General features: G+C 31.9%; 1 protein-coding gene across 3 annotated transcripts; it reads left to right on the top strand.

The window, feature by feature from the left end:
• Positions 1-6: 6 nt before the first annotated feature.
• LOC149911164 (proton-coupled amino acid transporter-like protein pathetic) lies at positions 7-27862 on the top strand. Of its 3 annotated transcripts, XM_090103676.1 has the most exons (7): positions 424-438; positions 22100-22185; positions 22645-22774; positions 23578-23718; positions 23954-24226; positions 24329-24886; positions 24976-27862. In XM_090103676.1, the coding sequence occupies exons 4-7, from the start codon at positions 23639-23641 to the stop codon at positions 25388-25390; spliced, it is 1326 nt and encodes a 441-aa protein (XP_089959802.1). In that variant the 5' UTR covers positions 424-438; positions 22100-22185; positions 22645-22774; positions 23578-23638; the 3' UTR covers positions 25391-27862. The 3 variants fall into 3 exon arrangements, with proteins under 3 accessions (XP_089959788.1, XP_089959796.1, XP_089959802.1); XM_090103662.1 differs by lacking the exon at positions 22645-22774 and having other exon boundaries at positions 7-438; XM_090103670.1 differs by having other exon boundaries at positions 376-438; positions 22100-22774.
• Positions 27863-27876: the final 14 nt, after the last annotated feature.

Here is a 27876-nt window from a genome sequence, read left to right as displayed (position 1 = left end):
GCGGCCGCTCCTCGCTCGCGTGACGCGTCTGCCGTCAGCCGCTGCCGTTCATTGCTGTTCATTGCCGACTTGACCGCAAGAGCGATACGACGTACTGTCGCTAGCATATTTTTTTCGTAAAACTTTCAACTTTTTCCAAAACTAAATTACCTTTGGTACATTTGTTTGCGATATATCGAAGCGGTCAACTACAAAGACGGCGCTCGATAATATTTATCGCAGTGATCGCAAAGTTGATCACAATTTTAAAAGTCGGCGATTATAGCGTTTGCCGTTTTCAGTTACGCGACTTTTAAATTCTTGGACCAAAAAATTTGAAGATTTTTTGTGGCGTTCTCGATATTGTACTTTTAGACGTGATACGGGAAGATATCTAAGATGTCGAAAAAACACCTGCACAACCAAGCTGCTATACCGCTTGCTCCTGCGGTATTTAAGGTAAGATTTTTCTCTAATTAATTTTCATTTCTTGCGATTTTTATTTATTCCTATTATTTCTTTATTATTAAGCTGTGCGATCTTTAATTATACGTAATATATTAAATTCACATTGGAGATATGAAAAGTAATTTCAATTAAGATTGTTGAATTTCATTACACACAATGGGATGCACTTAATTATTGCAGAAATATTAAAAAAAAAAAATCATCCGGAACAACATTATTGAGAAAGCTGAGCGACTGTTATAAAAATGTAATAAAAAATAATGGGAAAATTAAGTCCGTAAAATTGCTAAAATAAATGTAACCCTATTTATTAGGTATGTGTGCGTTTAGCACGTCGAATAATCCGTATTCAGAACAATTGAAAGTAGAGTCTGCGGTAGAGTCATGTTGACTTTCATTAATTCTAAAAATGTATAGCTTTCATTTGCGTTGTTTGTAAATAAACAATAGAAGATAAATAGTTTTCTTTTTTTCTGTAAAGTTTATTACATTGTAATTATTATAGGTAATTTCAGTGCTTGCAGTAATCATTTTTCTCCGATAAAAATCGGAGAAAAATGATTAGACCGAGTCTTATTATTGGATAGTTGCTTTAATTTAAGCATAATGTAGGTATCTTCGTAAACGTAGTTTTAATTAAAATTATTGTTTGTGTAGGTCTTTACTCAAATGTTTATAATTTATTAGCAGTTATCAATTTTTCTGTTAGGTTTTTCTAAACATGTGGTTGACCGAAAGAGACAGGTTATGAAAATATGAATAGGTGTTCAACCACGTATTAAATATGTTTTTGTTTGCTCCAAAAGTCTCTCACACATGCAGTTTATTTTTAACTGATTTAAGATCATCCATCATCGTTTGCGTGCATACGTGTACCGTATCTTCCGTACTTGTCCTGTTTTTATTTTATTTTTTCACTTCCTCTGGCATTTTTTGCACAGAATGATGAATATATATATCATACGAAATCAACTATGCAAAGTGTAGTTTTATGAAGACATTGACATACTGTTACTGATAAATTATTCAGTACTGTTTAACATTTTACATGTTAATTAAGTTTTATGACGTATTTAATGGAAAATTATTGTGCCTCTACTTTAAAGGGAAATTTATAAAAGTACTATGATGGCATATCGTCTTCTATAATGTGTAAAACTGTACAGAATATGTGCTACATTTTATGTGAAAAAATAACACCACCGTATAAAATTATGCAGCAATTTGATTTCTCTTTATTTCAATAGAATTTCTTACAAAGCATTTCCAAATGTATGGATAAGAAAATGTTACACAATTTTCAGTCTTAACTAAAAGCAATAATAACTATTTTTGCATAAACATGGTCATTTGTTTTAGGTTTAGATTTAGGTTTTAAGCTAGGACTACGTTGCGGTCTATTTATTGCGCTTCCTTCAGTATAAAACACGTCATGATGTAATCGCAAACGATACTAGTCACAATTCATATATACCTACCTATAAAGATAACAATACACTTTTTATAACTTTATGAGATTTCCATACAAAATTGTATATGTGTGTAATAAAGGACTTTTAAACATGTAAATCTTCCATAATGCAGTTTTTTTATTCACGATCACAATGCTGTTTTTTTGGTAATCTAAAAAAAATGTTGTGTGGTTTTATGAAACCACGGTAAAAGTGAAACTGTTCGAACGGTTCCGAACACTGCTTTGTGTAGCGCATGTCGCGTGACGGTCGGCTGTCGAGTAGGTATACCTACTCGGCAGCCGCGATACACGCGACATGCGCTACACAGACCAAAAAGTTTGAGACGATGTAATAAAAGTTTCACTTTAAAAAGTTCTTAGGTACATTTAATTATATCAAACTGTTTATATTAAAGCCACGGAACTAAACTAGAATATATACATATAAAGTTAACCTTATGAAATTAATTCGTCTTCTATGCTGTATAATTTAAAATAGTATTTTTCCTCATGTACAATAGGTTACTAATAAATAATAATACACATACCAAATAAGTACTTTACACCTAATAATTTGATAAAGGACGAATTAGTATGACGTTCACATTTTCTCACGTTTACATTATACATTTTAAGAATTGTAGTTTCAGGAATGAAGATGAAAGTTTAAACTACAATTCCTTAAATCCTTTCAAGGTTTCATTAAAATGGAATATAAATCTAGAGACGGCTATCTTCTGAAATTGTTTAACGCTAGCATATATTAACGGTTTATGAAGTTTACGATTATTATTGGTCTTGTTTAACTGCCACTGTAAGGACTCACTCATAATATTCCATGAATGCGATTTCATGTTTATGTTATGTTGTAAAATAAATCTCAATAGGACACAATTACGTAAATAATACAAGTACGTAGATGTATTGGTCAATGCAAAAATAACGAATACTTACAATAAGTAGGTACCTACATTTCAAAATTGTTGTCAAGTTGACATTGTATTGAGTTTCATTTGACGTTGTTCAAGTTATTAAACCTATATAATATATTTTTATCAGTTCCAAGAATTTATTGTCATGTAACAAGACATTTGAAATTCCAAGAATGTACCAACTGTATATTTTCCACTTTTTACACTGAAGGTAGTTTCCTTGATTCAAAGGAAATCTTGCCAGGTGATTTCTAATATTTGCACTAATTGATTAGAATTAATTTATTGGTACACAATTAATATTCTTGCATTTTAATTCAAAAAGATATTTCCTAGGTATACCTAAAAGTTTTTTTAGGAATTTTGCAATAAACTTAACACGTATAATACCCTATGTTTTATAAATTTACTAAATTAAATTTAAATAGTAGTGTGTATATGACGCGATAATTGATAGTTTATTAAATACGCACGACTCTATAAGAGGGCGTCCATAAATTACGTGAGTTGTTTTAGGGGGGGAGGGGGTCGAGTAAAATCTCATCTAACCTTTTACCTTACGTTGGGGAAAGGGGGGGTGTCGGCAAATATCACGCAATTTTTTTTTAATTGAAACAAAACAAATTATACTCTTTTGGTCCATTTAATCCAAATAACATACTTAAGATTTTAATGTTACGGTTAAGATTTAAATATTCTATTGTTACCTTGTTATAACACTATAACTTTCAGCAATATTAATTACTATTTTTAACTAGTCGTAAACAAAAGCACGAAGCAATTTTTTTTCTTTTTACAATAACAAATAAACATAAGAAACCCACATTTTGAAAAATCTCACGTGAGATGGGGGGATGGGGGAGGGGGTTCAATAAAATCTCATGATATCTCACCAGAGGGGGAGGGAGGGTCAAAAAATGGACAAAAACACCTCACGTAATTTATGGACGCTCCCTAACCACTTGATGACAAATATTGGGGTAATTTCACAAATAAATTATTGACAATGAATATTGTAACTTTCTCTTATAAGTTATTGTTCTACAACTACGGTAATTTTGTAGCAACATGGAAATATTATTAGAATAGTCTACCACAGAATGACTCTACAAACATTGAATTTCCAATTTTGGAATAACCCCATAATTCACAATAATTTTATGGCCTTCATGTTTGTTGAATCGTTGCATTATGAAGGTTTCAAAATCATCCACTTCAGCGTGAACGGTGAAAAGATGTAGATTATTGACTTGTACTTAGACGAGTCATTACGTATACGACTTGGGCTGAAGCGTGGCGCCAAAAGTTGGCCTCGAATCGATGTGAAGAGTGTAGAGTAGGCGATGGCGACCGCGGGCGCTCGACACGAAGCGGTCGCCGACAAAATTACACAATTGTGGAAATTTCCACTGCCCGCTTGCCGCGTACGCGTTGCTCCTCACCCATACACGCACACGCCCTCAGCCGATGCACTAACACACGCAAGCGAGAAGGATACCCGCGGCCGCGTTATCGTGTTCACCTCGGACACCGGGCCCGCTCGAGCTTGTTGCAGACACCGCGACATAATTCAAACCCATTCACAGTAAAAGCCCATAGAATTCCAAGTTCCGACCCGTTCTTTACCGCTCTTTGTAAAGCGCTTTAAACTGGTTTTGGATTTGTTAATTTGTATCAGCAAAAAGATAAAACACGCTTCACTTTCAGAACCTCTAAGCTTGAAAGCTTAGAATGAATACTGGTTTTACACGTTCGTTTGAATCTCTACCTTGAAATAGTGTAGTATATATAATCCATCATTTGAATATCTTTGTATCTGAAATTTCATAATATTTATTACGGTGTATCTTACGTTCTATAAATAGCTGTGTAGGTATTGTAATAATATTAAATATTGTTTTTTTTTTCATATTAATAAAATAAATGTGGAAAATATAAGATAATTTCTCACTGCGAAAAATTTATATATGAACTAAATAAATAAATGAAATATTTTAACGTTTATAGACAAAGATTAGCTTAATATGCGACTTAAGTACTTACAAAATTATTTTTAGTTATTACAAAGGAAGTTTGAAAAAGGCAAATTTTTGTTATAATGAATGTTTTACATGTTATTTGAATAAACGCTGCTTTAAATTTTAAATCCTTCCACTATAAAATTTCCATTGAACTTTGAAAAATATTAGAAATATTGTGTCGTTACAAAATACAATTGATACTTTTTACAAGATCTACTGATTTGGTATCGATTTAAAAGATAAGTGTTCTTAAAATAACCAGGGAATTGTAGCATGGGAAACTAAAACCACACAACAGCAAACAATAGGTTGTCGAAATTTCTAGAAAGAGAAGCCATTACGAACAGCTTATAGCCTTTCCAAGAAGTTTTGGGTTGCGCTCAATCGAATACAAAAGACATCAACGAACAAATAAATCAAGTCGAAGCTTCGCTTTAAGTGACGTTTATCTTTTAAATATTTTATTGGTTTTTAAAATTACCACTTTCAAGTTAGTGTATTTCACCATAGGATTATTATTTTTAAGTTTGAGCGACAGGAAGAAACGTGAATGAGTATAAAGTCTTAGTCTGATTTACTATTGTATTCCGAATTTATCTCCATTTTTCAAAGTATTTAGAATATAAGAGATTTAGGAGATGTCGCAAAACGACGAAGCGCTAGTTTGTATGTAGAGCCATCAAACCGCGTACAAAATGTAATGATTCAACTCTACCTACATCAAAGTGGGCGGTTAGCTGGCGGATTACCTGAGCGGCTTTCACGTACCCATTGTTGTACCACTCGAAATACTAATGAGGCCGCACGTTAAGATATCTGCAAATAGTCTTTATGCGTGTTCAAACAATATGATACTATGTTTGGCTCTTTCGTAGACCAACAAAGGGCTCACAAACGTCACAACTCTCTTTTTAAACAACGTTCCCAAAAACAATGAAAATTTCTTGAATCGTAGTGTTTTTAAGTTTTAACGTTTGTTACGAAATAGTTTGAGTAATCGACACAATATGTAATACAAGTTATGTTATGTACTATAACTTTACTCAGAAATATTCCTTATACTGATAATTTCTCGTAATAAATAAAGAAGAAAATATGAAATAATTTTTCTTGAATGATTTTAAAACACATTGTCGCAGATAATATTTATGTTTTTCCCGTAAAGAAAATAGTGCCAAATTTTTCAATGTCATTTTAAAATAGCTCTTGTGTTGTCAAAGTGAAATTTCAACAAACGATTAATCTTCACGTGTTTACAAATTTCATATTTTGAAATACGTAGATGATTTTGTATAGACAGCACGTTATAGGATATTCAACTTTTATACGATGTTTGGTGCACGATAAATAAAAAAAATACTTAATATTTTTTCTTATTTTTCCTGAATTCTTAGCGTGTGTATTTAAATGACGTAATAGAGTCGTAGGCGCGTATTATTTAACGCATCCTTTCTCACTCAATGACAATGAATGTATGGAGATTGTATGAAGTCTGGTCGCGTTATGGATCACAATATCAATTATTCTGGGCATCAAATGTTTAATGGCGTTCATGACTTCATACCGCCATCGATTAATACAAGCACGCACAACAGAGATAAGATAAGCACGTCCTTGGTGAAGTTTTACTAATAAAAGTATATTTTATGCCTTTCAGTTTAGGTTGCATGTTAAAGCTGTGTGTTATGAATAAATGCGATTTGATTATACCTTCATTCTTAAACAATAGAGGAGTCCCCGGCCTGTGCGATGCATTATCGTTACTGTGTACATTATTGTACAATGTACATAGGTACACATCTGTATTATACAGTACAAAATATATAGATAGTAAATTTTTATTAAAGTCGTTTATATTTCATACTCTCTACGAATAGAGTAATGTTTTTATGATAATGATTACAAATAAATGATAGATTATGGTACTTACTTATAAACTAGTACAATTAATCAGTTATTTGTAGGTTAGTTAAATGTGTAGGTTGGTGTAACAGAACATCAAAAATTTATTCCAAATGTATCATATCATTTTGTTATACATTGTGCTATAAATTTTACGCATTCTGAGAAATATTAAAACAGCGTTTTTCAATGCATTTTTCAATTAAACTTACGCAAAGTGGGTATAATATTCTGCCTACATGGTGTAAATGTAGAATATGTATTAAGTATTATTTATTAAATATGTTATGAATTTTGCACATTCAACGGTTATTATAGCGATGAAATGTAGGCTTTCTATAAAATTATAATCACAGAATGATCTATGGCATACTTCTTTATATTATAATTTATATTAAATCATTAATATAATAGTTATAAAATCCAAAATTAATTAGAATATAAGAAAATATTTCTTTAAACCTATAATAAGAATTTATAAGAAGGAACGTTATTTCAAGTCACACTCAGTTTTCATGATATATAGACTATAGAGGCTACATTTTTATAATATTATGCAATATAGATATCATTTTATTACTAACTTTTATATAAGTATATTATATAATAATACTATGTATTTTATTTCAAATAAATATCTCCAATTGCAAACTTTTCCATAAATAAAGATATTTATAACTATATTTGATTTTATCGCGGTACCTGTCTTAGACATTGCCTATCTTAAGAAGGTATGAATATTATCCAGACATTTTGGCTATCGATCTTCCGATCTTGAAAACATTTTCAGGTAATTGAGATAAAAACTTCATCGCATATCTAATCGCGGACATCTTGCACAGAATGATTCACTTTATTATTTTGATAATACTGATAGAGTCTTAATTTTATCACAACATGACTTTGTGTATGGTTTTTTGGGGAATTTTGTTAACAAGGAATGTGTTTTAAGCACTTGACATCAATTAATCAAGTCATATTTTTGTACCTACGTGTGATATTACAGTTTACTTATCTACAATGATAGTTGATACCTACCTGATTAAAGTAGTTTTTATACGTATGAAATCGGAACTATGCACTAAGCACTTATACTTAGTAGGGCTGCATAAGTAGGAACATTTAAAACGAAGCACTCACACAATACAGGGTGTAATCGTTAAGTGTGCACAGGCGATTATTCCGTAACTATTACAGATATCAAAAAACTTTAAGCTGATATCGAAAGTACTTAACCTAATGAGTAAAATGGCCATAATAAATTTTTAAAAATAATACGAGAAATATCTAAAAAATTAACTTTAAACCCTCCCATACATTTAGTATGAGATATGAATATCCCATGTACATGGGTTGATCCAAAAGTAATGATAATCAATATTAAACAAGGTCATTACAGTTAAAATAATTATGTATTTCTCTAGATAGTCTTCTAACTAGATAATATACTTCGATATTTTTTTTCCTTAACTTATAAAAAAAAAACTTTGACTTCATCTACAAAAACCCCTCAAAATCGGCCATCACTTCGCTGTCGTCTTAAAATTTCTTATATCGACGGTGTTTCTTGTGCCGAGGTAAGAGATAGAATTAACTAGGAGCTAGATCTTACAAACAGGGTGGGTATTCAAGCATTTTCAATGCCGATTTTTGATTGGCAGCCATCGCAACTGACGCTTTGTGATCTGGTGCGTTGTCTTGGTGAACCAACATTCAAGACCGAAGTTTGCCATGTCTCTTTTTCTTACTAACCTACCCGCAATCTTTTAATTTGGTCTGTGTAGTAAGAGCCCTGTGTAGTAGTGGCTACCTTCTTAAAATATTCCGCATTTCTTCAGCGTCCCAAAAAACTACGGCTTTAATCTATCCCACTAATTTTCACTTTGAAAATCTTCACCGTCACTTTGGAAGCTCGCATCCAGGCCATTGATTGTTTCTTGGTTTCAGCATAAACATGGTGAACCCAGGTAACGCCCATGGTCACAAATCGTGACAAAAAATTATCCTGATCTCATTAAAAATTTAGAAATTCACCCTCTAAATGTCGAATCGTTGTTTCTTCTTTTCGTCGGGAAACATTCTGGCTCGCACTGTTCACATTAAAATTAATGTTAATACTTGGAAACGTGGCCTGTAGATATAATTTTTTTGTGATAACTTAGTGATTACATGAGCAAGCATAAAACATTTATTTTATATTTTTATGTGCACAGAAAATACCCAATTATCATTACTTTTGGATCAACCTATACATTTAATATGAAAGATTTTAGCTTTTTTTTTTGTTTTTTTGGTTTTCTGCTTTAATTACTTCGCAAATTTGGAGGGAAGTTCATTTAGAAACTGTAAATAGAGCTCCTCATTGTATTGCACAATGAGGACGTCACTTCGAAAATCTACTATGAATACAAAATGTATGGGAAATAAGTTGTATGGGAGCGTTTAATGTAACATTTTTGGTTATTTCTCGTTTTATTTTTAAAAATTTATTATGGCCATTTTACTCATTAGGTTAAGTACTTTCGATATCAGTTTAAAGTTTTTTGATATCTGCAATAGTTACGGAATAATCGCTTGTGCACACTTAACGATTACACCCTGTATATCTACCTGTATGCGTAACTGTCGCGTCAGGAACACTTGAAGATAGTTTTAATCTAAATTGTGATAATTCACCATCATTATCTTGATAAAAATTTCTACGTTGGAGTTACTCACACATTTAAAGTGTCTGTGTAAGTGTGCATTGCGATAAACGAATGCAGTTTGTGACTAAAATATTTCGTAATCTTGAAAAATAACTTATAGGTATCTGATTTTTGGACTCTGAATATGTTTCATTATTATCATCCTGTTATTGAACATCCGTTTAAATCAATTATAGCGATAGAATCTATTTGAAACCTGCGACTAAAGTAACTAGTAATATCTAGACTTCTAGATATGTATAAAAGCAGGCTGTGACGAACGTTTATAAAATACGACGTATTGTATTGAGAAAGTCGATACGACAATGTTGTGTATTGGTTATTGTGTAAAGAAACGGCAGTTTATCCCTACACCTACACCTAAACATAAAATGACGCTGTTTGTGCTAATTACGGAATTTATCGCGTTCATGATAAAGTATAGCCACTTAAATAGAAGAAAGCTCATTAATCCTCAATGGCATACCTACTTCTATTTTTTGTATTCGGTCTAATATTACAAATATCTAATTTTATCAATTCTACGGTTCTTTAGAATTCTATGTCGTTTTTTAAAAAGGAAACAAAATGTTTATTTAAATTAAAGTATGTACGATGTTATGCTAATAGCAATAGCATTAAAATACCGTAAGATAATGCGGTCTGTCTAGAAAAAGATAATAAATTACTTAATTCAAGCATTAGAACTGGATATAACCAGTTGACGTTATTTTTATTCTAACATCGTTTAAAGCGTACTAGATGTAAAATAAAATATAAATATTGCACATACTCTAATAAAAGCGATAATGCACATAAAGTAACCGTTGCGTTACGAAGCAATACTTTCACGTCCTTGGCAAAGATAATTAAAATGAATAGATAGATATAAGAAACAGTAAAACATGTATCTACTTAATGATTCCAATTCATTACTTCAGTCTGCACCTATTAATTTAGTGAAATTATATTGAAAATATAAGTTGCAGGCTGTATTTTAAAAAATAATTTAAAAAGTAAATTATTATCTATTATTTGTTATTTTATTATTAGGTACTTTACCTAACTATGTATATAATTTTGTTATTCCAGATAATAAACAGTGATTTTTTTCATGTGCAATAAGAAATAAATAAATCTTCATCTATCTTATATCATTTTTTAGTCATGATAAATAAAATGAGTATATTTTATAATACATGTTAATATAATCTTTACATAGATACCAACCTACAACTATGTGCTGAAAACATAAGAGGTAGTATGGCAATAAAAGAGCAATCAAGCCTCCTTGTTACATAATATTGCGTCATTATAAATCAAATCGTTCTGTATGCCAAGTTACAAATCTTCGCATTTTACTATTGGCTCTGAATACAATACTGTGACGTAGACAAATGACGTGGGTCTACATAAAGTCGTTTTGAAAATAGTACTTATGGACTCAATTTCCACATAGGTAACGTTTTATTAGTTAACATTCAATGGTTTGTTTCTTATAAATTATTCAATATAGATCATAGGTAAAGGCTCTGGTTGTTCTTGATCTATGAATTCATCATACATTCAGGGTTGCCACGACATCTTAAATGTACATGCAAAGAAATAAAGTCACTATTTATTATTTCATCAATTTCACGTCATAAAGAAAATAAATAAATTGAAACAGTATACACAAATATTTCATACAAAAGATTTAAAATATGGAAAGTGTGGCAACCCTAGGTACGCGCTGGTGGCATGAAGCGATGGGCCTGCGCACGCGGTTGGCACGTGATAGCCGCGTGTTCCAACTTCTAACAGGCGACTCGAACGCCTTTTTAACAATATAAAAAATATTTCAACATCAGCTCAATTCGATGACGCTGCGCTTACGTCAAAAGTCACAAATCTTGTTCAATGTAATTAATGTTTCGTTTGATTATTTACCTTTACACGTGTATTAAGTATAATATTGTTATGTAGGACATGCATGTGATTGCATTTTTTTTCAGTAAATATTTGAACTGCGTAGTTAGTGCAAGAAAGACAAATAGCATTACAGATAAAACTTATTTGCAGTCAACAACTAGTTTCAGGTGACCTAGTTTCGCGACCTAATAAATTTATTATCGATCCAGATTTTACCTATGATTTGTATAAATAATCATTCTCAGTAGTTAGGTACTTTAGGTAATAACTAGACTCTATCGTCAAGACTAGGTGTCTGATATTAAAGAATCGGGATCATCACTCACAAATATTTTTCAGAATGTGTAACTTGTAAGATTACATTTTAAAGAAGAACTTAAAGAATCTATTTTAAAATAGATTCATAACACTTATTTTTTTAATTCCGTTAATGAAAGTTCATCTCTTTATAATAATAAATCTACATAAATAATTAATTATACTTAGAATAGTTAACCTTTGCAGCTATAAACCTCGAAAAATGTAATTTACTGTAAATTACTATAAAGTAACGGCGTGTACTGAAATATAAAATATTTCCACGGTTTGGACGCACCTACAACCGTAGGGTGACCCCGAGTCGAAATTTTCGGCGCCATCACGGGGTGGAAACCAGACAGTTACGTCACAACCGGTCCCTACATTCACAAAGCTAGCTACTACTCTTCAATGGATTTTATAACGTAACATTATGCTCTTTGTACGAGGTCTCTTTTTAGAACGTTTTGTAGCATTGTGCATTTGATTAAACTGTTTTACGGTGGAGGTACACAATAACGCACTTATGTGAATCTGTTTTACAAAATCTGAAGTTATTGCTAGATTATATTTTAATCTGTGAATAGTAACGCGGGATGTAAATCATTTTCTCTAATATGTAATTGAATCACAGATTTCAACCCTCTATGCAAGATACATAAAGGGCAAAGAAAAGCTACGGGAGCATAAAAATACGTTATTATTGAAAAATGATAGACATTATATTTAAATAACTATCATAATTCACAATTGATCTGATAGAGTTATAAGTGGATTTTTTTGTATTAAATTTAAGAACACGCGGTAGGGTCAAAGACCCTAGAAGCGATTAAATAGTGATTCCGGGAGAATTTCACGAACTGAATTTAGAGAAGAATTTGAAGATAAATCTATAATGATTAATATTACGAGCAATCTTATGCTCTAATTGAACATAATCATAATAACATATTATTAGTAAGTATACACACATGGGTAGTTGGAGAAAGATGTAATTATCGTATCGCGCAGTTAAATCCATTTTTGAATCGCAACTTCATTTTCTATAGTCATTTCATTCTTATTAATTCAGTTTACGCGAGAGCTGCAGTATATTTAAATTAAGTCAAATGGTTTTTAAGACTGCAATACTCAATAGATGCAAAAAAAGGACATACGAGTGATTGTATTTAGCCTCTATTCTGTTAGGGAGGCGAGGTAGCTAAATGGCGTAATTCAACGGCGCCGTCGAGACTTATCAAAGTCGAAAGATAAAATAATTTCGAAAAGAAAAGCTTGTATGGTAAAAACCATTTTAGGGGTGGGTTTGGCGTGTACGGTTTTTCAAAAATGTTAAAAAAAAAAACAGTTAGTTGGGCATTCTCGAGCGCATCAGATATTCATACTACGTATGCCCCAAGTGCCTCTGATAACAACGGTATACTAATCTGCCGGTTTGCGTGGTGGGGCGTAGGCCGCTAGGCATACAAATTAGTCAAAAATGCACAAAAAATTTACTCGAGCGCGTCAGATTTTCAAAGGGGTCCAAGGAAGCTCCCCTTAAAAAAACTGACGATTTCAGCGTGACGAAAAGTTACGATGAATTTTTGAAAATGCAAAAAAAAGTATTTTTGAAATACTCAAGCGTGTCAGATTTTCATAGGGGATGTTTATCTCAGTATCCTGAAAGCATATTTTCTTAATCTTACAAAAATGTTGGTGGGTTCTCTTATCTGACCGAAAAAGGTTTTTGGGTTTCTTTTTTTTAATCATCGTTATTTCATATAAATTTTTTTAACACCCTCAGTTTTCGAGATATACTAAAAAAACCGGGAGTTTAAGTTTTTATGATGCTTCAAGTCAAAAAGTTTTAACTTTGGACAAAAATGTAGAGACCTTTTTTGTGTACAATAAAATTACCTTATTTGTTTATTTAAACTTTTTTTTTATAAAATGTATCGTTCGCGACTTATATCATATAATATGCTGCAACGCGTTTTTCGGAAGACGAAAATCACGAAATGGCTCCTCCAGACTTCCGGTCATGCGGAAACCGGCAGATTTTGTATTTATAAGTAGTAAGTTTTAGATTATATTCTTGAAAATAAAAATAAAAAAAAATCGCGCTCGAGAATGCCGGATTAACGTTTTTTTTTACAAGTTTGCGACCCTTATAACTCGGCGGCGTCAAGGACTTATCGTTAGATTAGTTAAATTTAGTCTTAAAACACTAAAATCAACCCCCAATATCTTAATCTGACGCGCTCGAGTATTTTAGACTATCGTTTTTTTCTTTTATATTCTGATCGTCAATCCAAGGCGCGCGTCACTACATATAGAGCTAAATAGTTTACAAGGTTGTTCTATTAGGTCTAAGGTATCTCTCATATTTTAAACTGCCACGCTCGAGTATAACCGAAAATTCCCCTATTCGCCTCTACTACCTCACTCAACTATGTAGGTATGTTTAACATTAATTATCAAAATTGTCAATGCTACGCGTCAACAAATTGATTTTTTTTTGTTTCTAATTTCCATAATCATATTCAAGAGTATAAAACATTGAGCGTAACATTAAATCTAAACACAAATCATGGTTGTAGACGGCTGATCTTGAAGATTTTTTAATTCTCAGTGGAAGTGCATTAATTGTAACGACCTTTAAGGTCGTCCTCTGTTCGACTTTTAGGGCAGCCATCGGCGTCGAACGCGGTAGGGTCGGCTGCTTCCGCAATTCTCCGCCAACACCTTCAGCCCTACATGCGGTTCCATTCTAAGCAACGTGTAGTGCATCCCTGGGAAAATTGCCAGATTATTTCAAATATGTATACCTATTCACGTTTCATCATGAATTCATTCAATTTAAATTTTAAGAATTTTCCATTGGAATGCTCGCGATCAGACTCGTTGGAACATTCGTTTTTCCTAAAATACTAAGATATTTGGGTCAAGAAAAATTTTATTCGATTCAGACATTCATTTAATGGTTTCCATTTATATTCCACAATTCCAATTAAGATGCTCAGCGTGCATTGTACAAATATAGTTGAATTACATTAAAAGTGGCGGAATTAATTAGAGAAATCCTTTGTCGCCATAAGTGTCAGCTTCCGACATCTAGTACAAGGTCGTGTGAAACTGTTGCATGTGACGCAGGTCTTCATCCAAACTACTTATTATCTGATCCGTTCACATTACCTCTATACGCCCCAATTATTTTAGGTACTCATAACTTATTTAAGCCGTATACAGTATCTATATCCAAGCTAAATTTTTACAAAATTGCCTGTCCATTGTCGAACTTCTGTTTATTATAATATATGGTAGAGTAATGTTTATATCTTGGGTCTCCTAAATTACCTACGTATAATATTTTGGCAACATGGCAGCTTGTTAACGTTTAATATAGTCGCCATAATTAACTCATGTCAAACATTCAGAAAATCTATATTTACTCGGAGGCAAACATTTTTGTCTCCAGTCCAGAACTCAAATTGAGTTGCAGGTCAGCTATAATATATTTGAAATTTTATTTTTACGAGACATTAATATCAGTATGGTACAGAATTTACGCGAAAAATTGTGAATTTGTGTATAGGTACATATAAATAGATAAAATAACTTTGAAAACGAATTAAGTAATAAAACTTCAGAAATACGAAAAATATTATTAGTGTTTTCAGTCCATGTTTAATAAATGTGATAGAGTGTCTATATGATAACATATTTACATAACATGATTGATATGAACGCAGCAAAAATACAAGATTTGAAACACTTGACTAATCACCAACACTCTAACTAATCAATTTCATTCAGTGAACTGGAATTTTCTCATTACAGCGTAGTTGTTAACAAAATGAAACAGAGGCTACAACTCTGTAGAGTTTTTGTTAGACTGTTATAGTGCTGTTTGTAATGCTATAATTCTGCACAAATTAGTACTTGCACCATCCCACAGATTTTATCTACATTAGAAAAATATTCTACCTACTTTATTTCAGATTATAATTGGGTTCAAAATGATGTAATAAATAAAACAAAGGAAGCTACCGTATATGCTTCTTTTGAAGCTCTGAAACAATCGCCACACTGTCGTGTATGATGTTAAATTATAAATGTAAATAAATACGTCCTTAAATAATACGAATCTAAATTATGATTGGCAATAAACGTCTCAATTGATTGTTACCATGACATAAGTCCATAATATATGACTCGATTACATGTATTCGTTTTATAACAAAGTACCTACTTTAGGGCTTTTGGTATACATGGAATAATTTCTTTACATGGGAAATAAATTATTCTAACATGTGTTACAATACTATATAATTATTGTATGTCATTTAAATATAAAAATATATCTTACGTACTAGTTTTATGAAAATGTTGGACAGGAAAATCATTTTTTCCGTTTAAGTAATGACTCTACATGACCGTTTCCTTCTATATACCGGTCTATGCATTTCGTTCATTCGACTCTATCTTAGTCAATATATTTTGTTCTAAAAGTTTTTTCGATTACTTTTCATAATTGTATTATAACTAACTAGGTACTTTATTCAATTATTCAAAAGTCAAAACTAGCTTTCCACCCGCAGCTTCGCCCGCGCAGTCAAAGAAAAACCCGCATAGTTCCCGTTCCCGTGGGATTTCCGGGATAAAACCTATCCTATTTCCCGGGGTAAAAAGTAGCCTATGTAGGGTATCAAAATATCCCAAACTTCATGCAAACTGTTTCAGTAGTTAAAGGCATGATTTAAGTAACAGACAGACAGACAGAGTTACTTTCGCATTCATAATATTTATAGTATGGATAACAAAACTATTTTGTTCGGTGTGTACAAAGAAATAACAGGGACATACATAAATGTTTTAAGATAGTATTCATAGCGCTCTTCAAGGAGGTGTTAATAAAACTGTTTTACCAATCTTTGCTTATGACTAGAGACGGAAAATTGGAAAAGTTAAGGTTAAATTGTCACTATACAGGCTCATCAAATATCTAAATTCAAATGATACCTAGTTAGAGCTATTCATTGATGTATAGTCTGTATTTTATAACACGTGTAACAGCTTGTTGCTACCTTTGTGAATGTTACAAAGAGGAGTGATTACCATTCAATACGTAGGAAGTGGGCTTGCGCTTGACTGCACGTTCATGGATCCTTCAACTTTTGACCCTCGCCCTCCAGCTCTAAACACTCCTCTCACTATTCGTTATCTACAAGTGCTAAATCACTATTATCCGGCTCACATTGATTGAGCAATCTTGCTATTATACTGCAAAATATTTGAACGATTCACTTTTCAATTCGATATAAGTACCCACATTTCTATTAAACAAGAGTTAGATACTTTTGAGAATAACTCAATAATATTATATTAATTAACGGCTTAATTAAACGTAGAATTCCTAACGTGCAAAACAAAACAATTAAAGCAAAATTTTCCTCTAAAACTTGCGCTGCTAACTTATGCGTTATGATTGTATGTGACTTCCTCAAATAATTGCTTATAATCTAGTAATATTTCCTTGCAAAAATAGGTACTTTACAATTAAAAATACATTAAGCTGTTTCTTGCTCTACATGCTCGTTAGACGTGGTTCAAATATCGATAACTGTATCTTGCTCTCACATGTTACTGGTGCATACACAAGTGACTAGATTTCTGCATTTAATTTATCTACAATACATCAAATCAATATCTCAATGTAATAATCGGTGACCTCAACAGCAGTGTATTAAAATTTGAATTAATTACAAGGCAATAATGACGCTTGAAATCAATTACGCACATGACGAATGACATATTATATTTCGTCAATTAAAAATATACAAATTAATTTGAATTTTATCTCCTATATGTCTTGTGTCATTATTATGAACTAGCTTTCCACCCGCGGCAACGCCCGCGCAGTCAAAGAAAAATCCGCATAGTTCCCGTTCCCGTGGGATTTTCGGGATAAAACCTATCCTATGTCCTTTCTCGGGTATCAAAATATCTCTATACAAAATTTCATGCAAATTAGTTCAGTAGTTAAGGCGTGATAGAGTAACAGACAGACAGACAGAGTTACTTTCGCATTTATAATATTAGTATGGATATGAACTTAAAATTTCATAATGGATCAAATATAATTTGATAAATTTTATGGAAACGATAATTAGTATCAAGAAGAACGTTTCGTGTAAACGACGTAACGCGCTACGTAAAAAGCATATCAATCAAATCCAGAAAATGCTAATTAAAACCCGGGAAGTGAGTAAATGGTTGTGCAAACAATTACGTGTAGGTACATAGAACAACGATGATAACGAGAACACAGTGAATAATCAGTTTCAAAACCTCTAGTTAATTCGGTAAACAGAGACCACCTTCAACTGATACTATATATATACAGATTGTTTAAAATAAAATAAATAAAAATGTATGCCACCCAGTTCGAAAGGATTCCAAGCACATGATTAGTATTTAGTATTCAATTTCTTCCTTTTAAAAACTGGCAGAGCATTTACAAGTTCATTATACTTTTACAAATATAAATTGTTTGGTACGCTTATATCAAAATATAGAGATACTTAATAATATAGACTGTGTTTACAATCGAGTGCCAAATTATTCATGGGCCTAATTTTAGCTACTAGGTACTAAAAAAAATAAAAGTTATTTTAGAAACCATACATTCAATCAGATGCGATTAACACGAAACAGACCACAATTTATTTACTAACAGTTTTTAGTTTACGTAAAACATAAATGGAAACACAATATTATGTATAATGCAGTAGTGTACAAGATATTAAAATAAACGTTATAAAAGTTGAATTGCATATTCCTCTATTGAATCTTTTCTTTGCCCATGAAATAACAGTAAGAATACCAATTATACATTATCTAAGCAAATCTTAATGAAAATTACATCCTCAATTTTGCACCTACCGATCTAAAATTCTTTAATTCCGTCCAACCACCCCAGGTTCCAGGTAGAGTCAAAACAAATCACACTCACTTTGTCACATGTATTGGTGCGACTTGGTTTGTTATTCAAAAACACTACATATCACATGATAAACATCCACCTTTCACCATATTGTGCGCAAACTCCTAATACAATATCCTTAGTTTTATGGAGCCTTAGTAACATGGGAACGATTTTAGTTCAATACCTAGACTTATCCTAAAAGCTCAGCGCATGCGTATATTTATGGCAAATCAAATTGAATACTATTTATTTTAAAATAAATTATTTAATAATTAAATAAATGCAAATTATTGTATTTAAGTTTTAAAATTAGCATAGGCTAATATTGAAAGTACGTGGTAATCATATCCAGTATTTATTTAACATTCTATTCTAATTTTATATCCTAGCATTTATGCGTTCCTAGTACTTACAAGCCTAAAACAGTTCAATACCTAGGTTGTCTTTTGCGCATGTCAACAGTCGTTTTTTTTTTATCTTTCCCATAAACTAGGTATATAGTATATAGGTAGAAACAAGGTAGAAATGATCAATAACAATTTTGTGATGACTTGATATTATGTCATAGAGATATTTCTGTGATCTGTGATATATGTAATTGTTTCAGTATTTCATCCAACTGTAGAGCGGATATGATTAAACCAAAAGGCACATTTATGGCATTACAAAAGTAGTTTTTGCGAAACTAAAATATTTAGTAGATTATATTATTAATTAGCTGTGCCCCGAGGTTTTACCCGCTTTAGTCGCTCCTGTTGGTCTTAGCGTGATAATCAAGGTGATAATATATAGCCTTTAGCCATCTTCGATAAAAGGGCTATCTAACACGAAATAATTTTTCAAATCGGACCAGTAGTTCCTGAGATTAGCGCATTCAAACAAACAAACTCTTCAGCTTTAAAATATTAGTATAGATATATGTATATAAATAAAAATTATGGAACCTTTACTGCCACAAATTAACAAAATGTGGATCCTTTTTTCTTTTAATTTTCTTTGGAAAAGTATGATTTTACTGGTTAGAAGTAGAACTAGTATATATTTATAAACGTTGCTCAAACTATATTATTACATATATTTAGCTACCTATAATGCGTGTTAAAGGAAGTAAAAGAGAATATGATGGAGTATCTAATGAGTGCATTGGGAGGTGTGTCTTAAATTAATACCTAATCTTCTTTAACCTTGTCAAGTGCTAGTGCGCACTTGTTGTCGGCAAACACTGTATACTTTTGTTTCGTCACAGATTTAGAGTACTTTACCCATTAGTACCTCGTGACGAAGAATACAATAGAAACTATTATGTCAGGACGCACAATCCTCATCAAGTATCGTGCTGTCGATTATTGACAATGTTATTTATTACATATTTCAATTGTCACGATCATCACGTAAATTTCTAGAATTTATATTTATGTTTTATGCCGATGGCATTATTTCCTCATTTGCGCCGTCACATAACCGCAGAATATACTATTTTCTTATTAAAGACATGGGTATTATGTTTCGAATTAAGTAGGTATATGTATAAGTACCATACAATCGTGGAACCATACAATCAAAACAAACTTAGAGAGAAATAGGATATATTATTATTTATTATATTGTGTAAATTTTACTTATTTTGAGATATTTTTATTATAACAGGAATTTCCTTACCAAATATTCACCCTTCTAATGAACAGGAGATTTGCATTAAAATTAATCAAAGGGGATTAAAGCTTCGAATCCCGTCTAACTGGATAAACCTGTTGTCAAATATTTTACCTTTGAAAAGTGGACAGCGGTTGCATATAAGATATACCCATAAGAAACCACTGAAGGGTTTAGTAAAGTGTATAAAAATAGCCAACATAAAATCCCAGACCTGGCTAAATAACTGTAATGGGACGACTGATTCCTTCCCAATTCATTACAAGGAACCAGTTCAATCCAGTATGGCCAACGACGGCCTTAGTTGACTACCACAGAAGCGGAACACTTACAATCTATAAAAGCTCTTGACCTATTCCATTTAAAGTTCATTTTTGTTTAAAATATTTATAGGTTAAAGAACACAACTGCTTAGTTGAATACAATTAGGGGAATGGAATTGCATACATACAATGCTAAGCAGTTGTGTGAGTCACGATAACATGAAGGGGTAGCAAATATCCCAGTTGCTGAGGTACCTAGTGTCTATGTTTGTTCGAACACTAAGTTAATAATAATTTATTATTACTGCAGTTTTAAAAAATATGTAGATGTTTAGCGTTCTAGATACATTACAAAGTGATTACATAGACAATATAATGTGGTCGTTGAATTGCTTGCTGCAATTGCAAAATTATACATAATACCTATTCAAATTATTTATTTAAATATAAGACAACGCAAGAAACAAATCAAAAATAAACCTTCGCTTATGATTAAAGATATCTAATATAAATCAGAGCAAACGAACAATTTTGAATCACTACAAAACCAAATCTGAAACTTTCGTAACAAAAAGCAATAAGTCGCAGTTTCTGTTAACTACTCGTGACTTGCTTCATCCTCACACGGGAGCGATGCCTATTTATATCCTACCAAAATAACTATGGCGTGATCACGTAGCTAAAACACGAGTACACCGAGCCCCTAAGGTTGGTGCCAGATAGCGACGTCACTAAGCGTCACACTCCAAAACATGCCTTCACAAACATTGCCACGCAATCACAACAAATTTTCATCAACAAGCTCAATTATAATTGATACCCTTGAAAAGTTAAAGATGTAGAGTTGAGAATATGAAACGCTTGCGTTGTAACTGTTAATTGTTAATTTAAATTATTAACGTACAATGTATATAAAATGAAATAAAAATATATATAGAAATGAAAAGGCGATTCAGATTTTAGTACTACAGAAAACAATATGTATAAAAAGGGCAGTCAACCATCAAGCCAATCCATGTTTTTACCTAATATATTGTTTTTATTATATGTCTATTGTCTACAATACAATTGTTAATCGCAATTGTTACCTATTCTATATTGTATTATTGAGTATGTAATGTAGAAATTATAGATTTTTAATGGATTTTAAACGCGATTTATTCATTCAAATATTATATTCCCGACGTTTCGCACTTTGCAGCGAGCGTGGTCACGCCACACGAGGAGACTGTCGCGTTCTGTGGTCGCGTTTAAAAATCTTTAATTTGTAATTATTGTATAATACTCGCATAAAACATAACAGTATAATATGATGTGTTTGATTATATCGTGTGTAATTAATTATATTAGCTTCACCTGTATGTTTGTAACCGACTTCTTTGGGCGCGATTTTGACCCACTTTAAACGGCCAGATTTCGTTCAAACTTTGTAGATTTATTGAGGACCGATGACAATACACTAATTTGATAAAATTTTCTATTTTTTAGTTCGGTTTTCTATGAAAAGCGTGTTTTTTAGTTTTTTAAAACTATTATTATTATTTATAATTTTATTCTTTTCAGAAACCTCAATTACGGCCGATGATAGCTGAGTATGACCCCAAGAAAAAAGGAGTCAAAAATGACTTGTCAGATCTTGTTATGGTCAAGTAAGTTTTCATGTTCCTTCTTTTTTCGGGGAAGTCATTAGAATCGTTCATCAATGTACTAGCTTTGTGTGCATTTTTAAACAGATTGAAAAAAATCTGATATCACGGTCTATCAATTTTTGCTTGATATTGTGATAAATCAAAATACCTACAAGCATGCATCACAGCTTAACCTCATATATATTATTAATGGACAGAATTGTTTCGTTTATCAAATGTATATAATAATCGAAATATGTCTCATTATTTAATAATGATATTCATATATTTTTGTTCAACAGGACATTGCAAAAGAAAATTATTTAAAAACCTTTAATACCATAAAAAATACATTTATTGATTTGCTTAAATTGAAGTATTTTTTAAATATCACGGGTCTTTCGACTCTTTTTTTCTTGACTGTATTAATGGATATTTTGTTGTTAAAATGGTATTTTATATTGTATGTTGACTGTTAAGTACTTGCTCCTTATACGAGCTAATAAAATGCTCGTCGCCGTTCGGAGACGATGCGGGAAGACGTGAGCTGCTTCCACGAGATTAAAGTCGTTCGACGACCTTGACCATCTCGCTATGGACTCATACACCGGTACATCATTCCATTTTATGGTTTCAATTTATTTAATTTTTGTTTGGTTTTGGTAAATTATTGAAAATAAAACATATGTCTGGAAAGTCGAAGCCGAAGACGTTGCGTTACGTGTATGTGCCTCGGCGGCTTCGCTCTCCGTGCGCCATCTCTGTTCAGGTTCGGGATTGGCCCACTATCCATCTAGCTGTACAAATTTAATTTAGCTTTATGTTCTACAAACGTTTTTGGCGAATTTAAATCTTCATAAGAACATCAATATTTGTTAAAATTATGACCAACTTGTTTTCATTCTTCATCGACGTAAAGCTGTATTGAATTTTGAGATTGGGCCATTCTTTTGTAAATGCCGAAGCTTAACAGAGTGAAACGCACTAAGCCAACTACCACTTACATATTGGAGACCATAATTTCAAAAAACACATGTCACTCAAGAAACACTTACATTCCCTAGAAGACAAAAATATTGTAATTTGAATATATTTCGCGACGACTAGATTACAATAGACCAACAATTCTTTTCCGTTAGGTGATAACACAATCAGTACTACCTTCGGTATCTACATGCATTTGTGATCACATTACACCGCTCACACCCATCGTTTCACATACCTACCTACAGCTTTATGAACAACGCTTTTTATGTTTCGCCACATCGTTTCATTTGTTTGTGCTTGAACTCAGTAAACAGAAAAAACTACACTTTTAATTCACTCACCAATAATTTCCACAATAATTTATTATTTATATTTCAAATGTTATTCTGAACAAACACATAATAGTCGTTGTAAAATATTTTACAGATACAAAGTTGATCCAAATGAAATCCCAGTGGAACAACAGGCGGGGTCTACCCTTCCCCTCATGGAGATACCAGGTCGGGATATCGAGGAGGATGAGGACTATAATCCGTTTGAACACAGAAAATTAGCGCATCCTACATCGTAAGTTTAAAGTTTTGCATAATATATTGTAAAATATTGAGAATTTATTGTAGAGATTTTATTGTAGAGATTTATTGTAGAGAATATATTGTAAAATATTAACACCTAATTGTAAAATATTGAGAATATTGCCCACTTAATTGCCCAATTCTTATCAGTTTCTTTTTCTTTTAATTTTTTTCTAATCTAATATAGTTAGATAGGTCTTTATAATAATCAATTAAAATTATTTCAGGGACTTGGATACACTGATTCATCTCCTGAAAGGATCATTAGGTAGCGGTATATTAGCTATGCCTATGGCTTTTATGAATGCCGGTCTATATTTTGGACTAGTTGCTACATTCCTCATTGGAGGAATTTGCACTTACTGCGTTCACGTGCTAGTAAGAACTGCACACGATCTGTGTAGAAGACTGCAGAAACCATCTCTTGGATTTGCGGAAACTGCTGAAGCTGCCTTCTTAGCCGGACCTCCAGCTGTGCACAAATTCTCGAGGCTTGCCAAGTATGTGCAATAAAATAAAAAAACAGAATTAAAATGATTCATATTTTTGTATGATTTCGTTATGTACTATAATTAATTACTCTTTTTTACTTTTTTTTTCAGGGCTATGATAAACTGGTTCCTCGTGATAGATTTATTAGGATGTTGCTGTGTGTACATAGTGTTCGTTGCAAAAAATGTAAAACAAGTAGTAGATTTTCATGCAAAAGAAAGTGATTGGCTACCACATGACATGGACATCAGAATTTACATGGCATCACTTCTACCACTCCTAATTTTAATGAATCTTTTAAGAAATCTCAAGTATTTGGCTCCATTCTCAATGATTGCTAATCTTTTAGTGGGCACTGGAATGGGTATAACATTGTATTACCTTTTCCAAGATATTCCTAGCCTAAGTTCTCGGAAGGCATTCGCTGGTGTTAATCGCCTTCCCACATTTTTCGGTACTGCAATCTTTGCTCTTGAAGGAATCGGCGTCGTAATGCCTCTCGAAAATAACATGAAGACACCCACTCACTTCATAGGCTGCCCTGGAGTTCTCAATACTGGCATGTTCTTTGTTGTATCATTGTATGCTTTGGTCGGCTTCTTTGGATATTTGAAATACGGAGATACTACTTTAGGGAGCATTACATTGAACCTGCCAGAGTATGAAGTGTAAGTATCATGATGATTTTAGTGAATTACTTTTGAATGATACTATATAATAGTAGGAATAAGATATTAAATGTCATTTCTTTTTTCAGATTGGGACAATGTGTAAAGCTTATGATTGCCGTAGCTATATTTTTCACGTACAGTCTACAATTCTATGTACCCATGGAAATTATCTGGAAAAACGTCCGCCATTGGTTCGGAGCCAAGAAAAGCCTCGCTGAATACAGTATTAGAATTGCTATTGTAATAATGACGGTGTGCATTGCTATAGCTATTCCAAATCTAGGTCCTTTCATTTCTCTCGTTGGTGCTGTCTGTCTCTCCTTCTTAGGTCTTATTTTCCCTGCCGTAATTGAAACCGTTACCTATTGGGACCGACCCAACGGCTTAGGCCGATTCAACTGGGTGCTGTGGAAAAATCTATTCCTTGTTTGTTTCGGAATTTTAGGATTCCTCACCGGATCCTACGTCAGTATTTTAGATATACTCAAAGGAGAAGAGTAAGACAGCAACACGAAAGACTAAGATAGTATAAGGCTCAAAAGAAAGTTCGATGTGGGCTAAGTTCTTTCGTATTTTTTTTTCTTGCTTATTATTATTATTTTTATACAACTTTATTTACTAAGTAGAAAAGTAGAGATTCCTAACAGATGTTGAGTTTCTGGAATGCTCAAATTTAAATGTTTGAGATTAGTATTATGTACATGACTTTAAGTATATCGCGTAAAGCGGGTTGTGTTTTTTATTCGAAATATGTTTAGCCCCGAATCTCTGTAGCCATTTACATAGAATTAAGCAAACTGTAGATACATAAATATGAAATGTGTGAGAATTTTTCTAGTGCATTATTAAAATGTGATAAATTATTAGGTTTAGAAAAGCGTAAATTTCTATGCATACTTATAATATAGAACTTATGATTTAAAAATAATGTTATTCGTTTTGAAAACGTTGACAATATCAATAGTTTTAGTAAAAGGGGTTTGGGTACTTTTGTATGGGCAAGTGGCATCGTGATGATATTTCGCGGCCAGTAATGAAACTTGGATATTTTAAATGAGCAATATATTGCGTATACAAGCGTTCATATACATACAAAGTATTGATTAGAACTCTTAAATAAATAAAGAAAATTAAATTAATTAAAAGTAAATGAATAATACGAAACCAAATATCTCTGATCCATTAGGAACAGAGATATTGATATTGTATTATAAACGTTTTAACGTTTCGAGATTTGTGTAGAATGTAGATAATAAATTCTTGGATTTTAAAATATCCAAATTTCATCACTGGCCGCGAAAGTTCATCACGGCGCGGACGCCAACTTTACCCAAACCCCTTTGTGTTTCATCTGCACATTTCGACATAAGTAAAAATGTGTTGCAATTTTTGGGGTACCTATATTGTCAAAACATTGTTTGTGATATTAATGCTTACTTAGTAATGGCATTTCAATAACCAAAAAAACAACATAAGTAATATACCTATTTACTTAGTGAGAAAATTGTTCAAATTGAGCAATGGCTACTAACTTGGATACTAAGGCATTTAACTACCAACAAATAATGAAGGTATGTAATGAACTGAGACGTTAAGTTTAAATTTTAATTACTTATACATTTTTGTTCTGATGTAGTGAGGACATAATATTATATTTTGCCTAATAATAATTAAATTAAATATTAATTTAGCTTATAAATATTATATCTACTAGATATTCTTTTACCTTCATTCAAACAATCACTTGTACAATTACAGTGTTTTTATATTTATCTGTCTCATTTTCGAAGTAATATTGAAAAAAATAAAAAAATAATAACACTATTCTACTACTATCTACATCCCTGTAATTGATATATTATAATACATATATTAAATACAGAAGCGCTTACGTAGAGTAAAAGAGTAATGTAGCTGTACAAGTACGAAAATTTGCTAGTTTGTAAATCAAAATCTATAAGGCCTTTCAAGAGACCTCGTTTATGATATTATAAATCCGAGAATATTTATGCAATAATTTCAGTAAAAAAATTGGCATATAAATTGTTCCTTAGAAAATTGAAAACTTATCTAAATACCTACCTTAATTATTGCTACTGTACTAATAACTATCTACTTTTTGAAAATAAAAATTCTGAATTTACTCTGTGATTAATACTTATTCATATTGTATGTAAGGAAATCAGGCTATTAAATGATGATGAGGCATAGAATATAAAAATATTGTATATTGTAGTATGTTCAATACTAAGAATGCATTAATTTTGTCCAGAATACATTTGACTTCAATTCCTATTTTATTAATGATACTTTTTGTATAAACTTGCATTAATCCGTTCCAGTAAACGGATAAAATCTCTTCGATTTAAAATATTGTATACGTAGTTGATAATCAAATTATGTTCCTTTGAACGAGTCTATTGATTGATATTTATTTTAGTTAACTTCCGAGAGATTGTGATTTTGATTGTTTCAATAAGATAATGAATTAAGTACCTATGTATTAAACTTTAGGTAACAGATGGTTCAATAGAACTGAATTTATTTAGGCCCTTTTGCCTTGAAGTATTTAATCAAGTGGATAATCGTGGATATATTTTTTAAGATAGCAATTATACAACCGAAAAGCTTCCTTCAATAGACGAAATTCAATTTAAGTTCTAGGAATTTCATACACAGACTTTGGCACAAGAAAACAATTGAATATACTAATGTAACATTGAATGTAACCTTAATGTAACATATTGCATCCGAAAAGTCAATTGAGAATCAGAGTCATCAGAGTGCACTATTTTCTATAAAGTTTTAAAAAAGTTATTTTCTATAAACATAAGTTTTCTAAAATATGTATGAGGAAAATCATTCCTATTGATATAGATATTGCGTACAGTTTGGTATAAAGTGCCAGTTTGCCTATTTAATCATGGGAGTGGTTGTTTTGTTACAGTATTAAATAAAACAGTTTAAAGGGTACTGTTCGTTTTATT

The sequence above is a fragment of the Colias eurytheme genome, chromosome 1 (assembly GCF_061535395.1).
Source record: "Colias eurytheme isolate Ceu_HAF_F1 chromosome 1, ilColEury1 Martin Lab GWU primary, whole genome shotgun sequence".
In the NCBI taxonomy this organism is placed as follows: Eukaryota; Metazoa; Arthropoda; class Insecta; order Lepidoptera; family Pieridae; genus Colias; species Colias eurytheme.
Note: the sequence above shows the minus strand (reverse complement) of the source record. Positions and strands in the feature narration are given on the sequence as shown.